General features: G+C 47.7%; 1 protein-coding gene across 1 annotated transcript in view; it reads right to left on the reverse strand.

Annotated features, from left to right (window-relative positions):
• Gpc6 (glypican 6) overlaps nt 1-4,558 on the reverse strand; it is a 943,908-nt gene extending 939,350 nt beyond the window's left edge. The window contains exon 1 of the mRNA XM_048341182.1: nt 3,749-4,558. Within this exon, the coding sequence (XP_048197139.1) occupies nt 3,749-3,908 (160 nt within the window). The 5' untranslated portion in view covers nt 3,909-4,558. The remainder of the gene's footprint in view (nt 1-3,748) is intronic.
• Nucleotides 4,559-7,627: the final 3,069 nt, after the last annotated feature.

Below are 7,627 nucleotides of genomic sequence, written 5' to 3' on the forward strand. Positions count from 1 at the left end.
TAGAAATAGGTAGTGGGCGCATCATTTCTATATGAGATTGTTAAAATATGAAAGTACATTATATGAGTAATGGATACACACATCAGCCAGTGAGTCACTGTGAACTACCAGATATGATGATAATTAGAGTTCCCAACCAGGTTTCACAAGGCCTAAGACAACCACAGTGCAAGGTTTACTCAACATTCTCCCAACTTCCCAGACTTCTAAGCAGGAGGAGCCTCTGAGTGTGTGTGTGTGTGTGTGTGTGTGTGTGTGTGTGTGTGTGTGTGATCGTTGCTGTGGACTCAAGGCTGTGCACATGCTAGACAAGTACTTTACCTCAGAGCTACACCCTCAACCTCAGTAGCTGTGGAAGTTCCTGGAAAAGTTTACAGCCACCAAGAAGAGAGAATGGAGAAGTAGGATAAACAGTAGTATCCTTGAGGCTTGAGCAAAAGCTGGAATGCTTCATTCTGACCTTTGACCCAAAGAACTATCCTAATTTAAAAAATAAAAAATAAAAAAACCAACAACCTGGTTTGCAGCATCTTCCCAGAAGACAGAACAAGAGAACATAAGCAAGCACATTGTTGAAGGCTTTTGGCTTCAACAGATACCTGGAAACATTTCTATACCACAGGAATTTCCAAGTATTAGAAAGAACCGCTGAGAAGAGCTCAAGAATCTGTTCCTCTGGAGATCTTCAAACAAGGACAGATCTTCTGGCTGGCTGCTCTGGCTTAAAACCAGGGCTGAGTGCAGCCCGATGGGCCAAACTGGCCCTTTCCAACACCCTCTGAGAGTACAAGTCCATGTTTTGCCTATCACAGTCCCCCAGGTGAAGGTTTGAAGAGCTCTTCTTTGTTCTGGGACAGAGAAGACCACAGTCCTTTATCAGTGTGGGTTCTGAGTAAAACTGTAGGAACATCACCTTCAAGCAGAAACAGTGCTCATGGATCTGAGATCTGATGGGCAGTGTGTGTGTGTGTGTGTGTGTGTGTGTGTGTGTGTGTGTGTGTGTAAATTCAGAGCCTAAGCTCCATTGCTTAACCTTTTCCTCACTTTTTCTGGTTAATTGGAGACTAAGTCTTATATACATTTCTTCCTGGGTTGGCTTTGAACTACCATTCTCAGATCTCAGCTTCCTGAGCAGCTAGGATTAATAGAATGAGCCACCTGCTCCCCCTAACATTTCTTTTAAATTCAGGTTTCCTGGCTGACAAATAGTGCATGGCATTTCTCAAGCAAACCACTGGTGTAAACCTGGTGAAGAATGGAAAAGAGTTTGAGGATCAGTACCATAGTAGTTCTTACTTGCTTTAGATAAAGGTAAGGATTACCAAAAGCCTGAGAGGAGTGTGTGCTTTTAATATCAGGACCAATTTCCTAAGTGCTTGTTCCAACAACGGTAATGAATCCAATTTCCTTTAGCATTAAGTAAAGCTTACTTTGGAGAAAAACAAGTATATACTTAAAATTGTCTTTCAACTCATTATTTTCCTGTCAAATGTACCTCTGACCCCCTGGTGACCTGAATCTTGATTATGTTATCTCCAGCACAGAAGGACACCAGGCTTAAGGCAGTGTCCGCAGCATGCTGGTATTTATGAAAATGTAGGTGACTTTAGCAAAATGCATGTATTTGTGAACAATCCCTAAGAAGTAGAGCTGTAGTTGTAAAAAAAAAAAAAAAGCGGGGGGGGGGTGAGACAAGCTCTCTGCAGTTAAAATTCTACTAAAGAATGTCTATAAGCCACAGGGAATGCTCTCCAACAAAATAAACGGTGCCCACAGAAACTACTACTACACTGAAAAATCTTGATATTAAGCCTGCTGTGTAAAGGGTGAAGTGCAGTCTTCTGAGAGTCTCATTATCCACTAAAAGAATCCCCAAGCAATTTTAAAATACTTAACTGTTTTCTTCTTTGAGATACCTTATCTGGAAATCGGGTTGGGAAATATCTGTGTGTTTAAAAAAGGTAGTTTGAAATCAGCCAGATTAGAGGAGGGGAAAAAAGAATAAATAAAAGTTGCTCAAAGTAATCTATACTACAAACCTTTTAAAAGTTGGATTTCCTTAAATTTGGGAAGGGGAAAAAAACACCCAGCTGATCCTTATCAATTAATTAAAAAGAATGAAATAACAGTAGACAAAGGAGTTAAGAAACTTAAGAAGCTGGAGGGGGAGTAGTCTCTCTCCTCAAGCTCTCTCTCTCATTGATGAACAAATTATTTAGTACTGGAATAGGGGGACTGAGGCAGGGATCCTGATGTTAAAGTCGCCACAGGTTCCGCCTTGGATTGACTCCGAGGAAACGGCTGGCTGTGAATTGGGAAAGACTCCCTCTACAGAATGCGCCACGCTCCTCCTGGATACACGCGCCTCTTAATTAATCTAGTTATTTTGCAATGCCCACATGTACATAAATGCGTTCATTTCGGCTTCAGTGCTAGAGTTTGCAGGTCAACCATCACCGCACAGCAACAATTCCGCGAGGTACTGAAAAACCGTGATGTGTTCAGACATCTGCAGGACGCTGGTCATCCACCCAGCAGTTATCTTTGGCAAGGGGGAAAAAAAAACCAGAGAGAGACGCTGGGAATCTGAGATTCCCCCCAGGAACTCTAGGCACCCGGCGTGAGCGGCCCCAGCCCCCCCCCCCACACCGCCCCAGTATCCCCCCCCCCCCCCATTCCTACACACACACCCAGGCTTCCCTGGGCCGCTCAGAGTTCGGACCCCTTGCCGCCCAAGGATTCGGTCCCCCGACACGTTCCATTCAGAGCCCCGGAGAAGCTCGGATACGGTTGGAGCAAAGAGCCGGAAAACACGCCGCCAGATAGGCTGCTGCAGCTGCACAAGTGGTCGACAGGAGCCCAAGTGCTACACACGAGCGCATACAGAGAAGTGGGGGTTCTTACCCCCGGCACGCGGGGGGGGGTGCGCACCCCAAGTCTCATCTTCCAACTGAGCCACCCGCTTAAGTAGGCTCCGCTTACAGGAGGTGGCGAGCGGTCGAGGCCGCGCTCGGGACCCGGCGCCGCGCGGGGTGGTGGCCGGGGTGTCCCCACCGGACTGGTGGCCAACCGCAGCCGGGGAAAGCCCGCCCCAACCCTGAGCAAGAAGTCCCCAAACCAGTCCTGAAAGGCCGGCGTCCTGGAAGCTGGGCTTCCCCGCCGTGTCCCGCACCCCTCCAGTCTCCCCCAACTGAGCCCACTCAGGGCCGGGGAGCCGACTGCTCAACCTTCCCCGATCCCAAGGAGAGCTGCGAAAAGGACCCGGGGACCCCCGCGTCCCTCCACCGCCCCCGCCAGCGCGAAGGCGGGAGTAGAGAAGGCGCCACTCAGGCTGGGGCGCTGGGCAAACTGTGGCCGCAGTTCTTCCAAGTTTGCCGGAGCGAGAGGCGCGGGATGGGCGTCCCCGCCTCGCCATCTACCCTCGCCCCGCGGCGGTCCCGGGGTGTCCCGAACTCCCCGGCCCGCCTGGTGTGCGACCACCACGGGGACAGAAGGGCGCGAGGGCCAAGCGACCGAGGGAGGAAGGGACGGAGCCAGGGCGCTCCCGCGTGCGCACACAATGAGGCAGGGGACCCACGCGCACCCTCCGTCCCTCCCCGCCCCCAGCGCCAGGACGCGGGGTTCCGAGGAGCCCCGAGAGAAAGTGAACACCAACTCAGCAACAGGGGGCCAGGAGGAGGGAGGCCGATGGACGACGAGTGGCCGCCCCCGGGGCTGCAGCCCGGGCCAGCCGAGCGCCCGCGCTTACCTGCGATCTCCTGGTAGGGGATGTCCACCAGGCTGAATCCCTTGGCACCGTACGCCTGGCGGACCTCGCCGCAGCTCCGAGCCTTCACATCCGCGCCGGCCGGCAGACACCACAGCAGCCCCGAGAGGGGAAGGATCACAGCCCCGATCCAAGAAGGCATGGTGCAATTGCAAATCCAGCTCGGTTCAAAACCCCAGGGCCCGTGCGCTCTTCACCTAGTCGTCCCCCAAAGCCGAAAGCCCGCCAGAGCCAACGAGCGCGCCTCCAGCCACTGCCCGGCGTCGCCCCCCTTCCGCCAGCCGAGGGGACGAGCAGCGCAGCTCTCCGGACTGCGCTCAGCAAACTTTTATGAGCCAGATGGAGGATGGCAAAAGCCAACCAGAGGTGCTTGGGGAAAGCGGCCGCCTGGGCTCCGCTAGCCTCTCCGATCGAAAGGGGTGCAAGGAAAACGAGACCCAGGAGAAAGCAAAGAAATGTTTTCTTTTAAAAAAAAAATAAATAAATAAATGTGAGGGGTGCAAAGGGTGCGATTCGGAGCTGCGAGCGGGAGTTCGGAGCCGCAGAATCCCGGGGCGCGGCGAGCTCTGCGGGCCGGAGTGTGTGGGGCGCGGGAGGCGAGGCGCGCCGGCTCCCCCGGGAGGGAGGTGGACAGGCGAGCGCCGGCGTGCGCGCGGGTGAGTCGGTGTGAGCGCGGGGTTCTGTGTGTGCGCGTGGAGGTATGGGATGGGGATGCACAGGATCCCGGGGAAACCTCCGCTTCACAGACTGAGGCAGCCTGTGAGAGTCCTTCTGAAATAGGAAGAGAGAAATCCTGGAGACAGACGCCGGTGGCGAGAGGGAAGGAGAAAGGCGGGGAGAGGGAGAAACGTGCTACTCGCTGCACAGCCCAAATTCCGAGGCGGAGTCGCAGACAAAATCTGGACTGGATCGCTCTCGGGCTCGGTAGGAGGGGAACAAAATTAATTTGGGGGGAAAAAAAAATAAAGCAAGCGTCCCTAGTTTCTCATTCATTTCGTATCCTACAGACGGATCCGCGGTGCTGAGTTTCATGATATAAATAAGCAAGGTAGAAAGAAGCGGTATTTTCAGCCATCTATTTATGTGATTAAGCTTTATTTTCGTGGAGATAAAGGACACCCTATTTCCAATTGTTGCTCTTGTCCTAGTTAAACACAAAGGCAGGGGCGAAATAAACCTATAGCGAACCCCCCCCCCCCCACACACACACACAATAGCAGCGCTCAACCACGGATCTGATTAGTTGTCTAATTTGTGTTTGGCTTTGCTTTTGTTTTCTGAAGTCAGGTAGTTTATGCACCTATGAGAGATCAAGGGTTCGGGGTTTTGCTTTGTTTTCTCTTCAATTTTTGTTTCCAAACGCGACAAATCTTTGTGTGTGTGTGTGTGTGTGTGTGTGTGTGTGTGTGTGTGTGTGTGTGTGTATTTTACATACCAAATAGTCCAATCTACTGTGTGCTTAGGTTTCCTGTGTGTGGAGGAACAGGAAAGTGAAGAAACAGAAAAACCATGGGAAAGGAGAAAACAAGACTATGGAACCTGGAGAAGATATTGGGGAAGGGGCTACTTCTTGCTTTCTTCTCAGGAGATGGTCTCATACTATGTACTCAGAGTTTAGGCCAAACTCACACAGCTCTCTAGTGGGGCATCAACTGGCTTCTTCCTTTGAATCTCCCCCTTTACATTGAAAGCCTGTGTAATGGGATAAAGAAGATTCTAGGTTTCTTTCATTGGCACTGACTTTCTTATGCTAATTAGCAAACTCCAATCTAGGAATTCTGAGTGCTGAAAATTAGGTCTCTAGTCAGTACCTAACTCACTCCTCCAAAAATAAGCTGTTCTCTGAAATGGCCATTGTTCATAGATGTCTACAAAGCAATGCCTAGTTTTGTGGCACTTGTTTTTAAAGCCACATGTTTTCCTGATGATGCTGTTAATAACTAGCATGACTCAGGAAATTTGAATCATTCTGTTTGTCATCACCATCAAGGGCATCTTCTTTATCATCTCAATGAACTAGATACCTCCTCTTTTTCTCTTTTCCCTCAAGTTTTTCCTCCACTTTAAAGACCTTCCGTGTAAAACCCTCTCAGTGTAAGACTCAAGCTCATTGAAGCTCTGGAAATGCTTTTTATTAAATGATGTTGTTAGTATCAAGATATTTTTCTTCAAACTCCACAGCTAAAGCAAAACAAAAACAAAAGTCCTACATAGCTAAACACTTATTTCTAAAAATAGCAACTGATTTTTTCCTCATGTTTTAGCACAATTATTGCTTTCGTGATATCTATGTTAATTTCTTTTCTTTTTTTCCTGTCCTTGGGCTTGGACTCAGGGTATGAGCACTGTCCCTGGCTTCTTTGGCTCAGTGCTAATGCTGTACCCACTTGTGGCTTTTTCTGTTTACACATAAACAGGAATCAAACCCAAGGCTTCATGCATGCAAGGCAAGCACTCTACCATGAAGCCACATTCCCAGCCCCTGTGATATCTATGTTACATGGCAGAATTCACATAAATCAGAACTTGGTTTACTCCAAATCTGAAATACTTATTATGAGATTTGGTAAGGGGAGGAGTTGAAGTCACTACTTCTCTATATGATAACCTCCTTAGAACTTTTGTTAGGACCAAGTAGGCTTTTCCCACTCCAAAGGAAAGGAGAAAACACATGCCCATCCTATTATCTCAAACTCAGACTCGCCATGATTTACCATGACTTAGTATTAGACAGCAGCTAAATCCATAAAGAAGGACATTGGAGATGGAAAATGCATAGATACCAAACTCAAGAGACAAAGGATAAAAAAACAAACCATTGCAACAGCAATACTTACAAAACCATTTGGTGTAAACCAACTATACAATTTGTGGGTGGGGGGGAGGGAAATGGGGAGGTGGGAGGAAAAATGAGGGAGGAAGTAACAATTTAGATAAGAAATGTACTCACTGCCTTACATACAAAACTATAAACCCTCTGTACTTCACTTAGACAATAAAGAAGAATAAAAAGGGAAAAAATGTAAGTTTAAATGTTCTAGTAACCAGTATAGAGAAGTTTTAAAAGATGATTCTTTATTTGGATATATTTAAGACTATATTACCCAAATATTAGTCATTCAAAGGTAATCAATATAAAATTTATAGAGATATTGTACGTTCTTTGTTCATACTCAGACCTCAAGTAGCAATGTGTATTTTGTCAGGACAGTCTTCCTGCATGGGGACAGGCCACATGTCCAGTGACTTAAAGCCCGATGTGGATATCATATTGGACAGCACAGGCTTCAATGTACACCATCTTATATTGTGTGACAAGGCTCAGGGACTGAAAAGCAGGGTAAGCAGTCACTGCCATGATGGATTGCTGGGTGGCCATGGGGCTCATCTGTAGTATGTGGGACAAGGCAAATTTTAAAATAAATAAGCGCATTTTATTGTCATAACTTACAAAGAAGAAAATGCATAGATTAACTATGGTGTTTTTAAACGGAAGATCAACAAATCACTAAGTTTGTAGTGAATGTTCAAAACAGCTACATACACCAGGCTATTGGACATAAGCCCTAAGCAGTTACTAACTGAACCTCGAATAAACAGATTATGTTAATCCCAAGGAGGAGTTGAAGAGTTTAAGGTAGATTTGTGAGCTTTAGACTGAAGAATTAAGTAGCATGCTTGGGCCACTTACTGTAACATAGCACTCTTGGAAGTAGGGTATGAGATAAAGTCAAACATTCGAGCTAAAGGCAACAGCAGAAGCCTCGGTGCAGTATTGGAATGAGTGTGGGATACAACAGAAGTTCACTGAAGAGACTGGAGAGAAAAGATTTGACCTGGAGGAGTGGGCAAAAGGCTGGA

The sequence above is a fragment of the Perognathus longimembris genome, chromosome 3 (genome assembly GCF_023159225.1).
Source record: "Perognathus longimembris pacificus isolate PPM17 chromosome 3, ASM2315922v1, whole genome shotgun sequence".
In the NCBI taxonomy this organism is placed as follows: domain Eukaryota; kingdom Metazoa; phylum Chordata; class Mammalia; order Rodentia; family Heteromyidae; genus Perognathus; species Perognathus longimembris.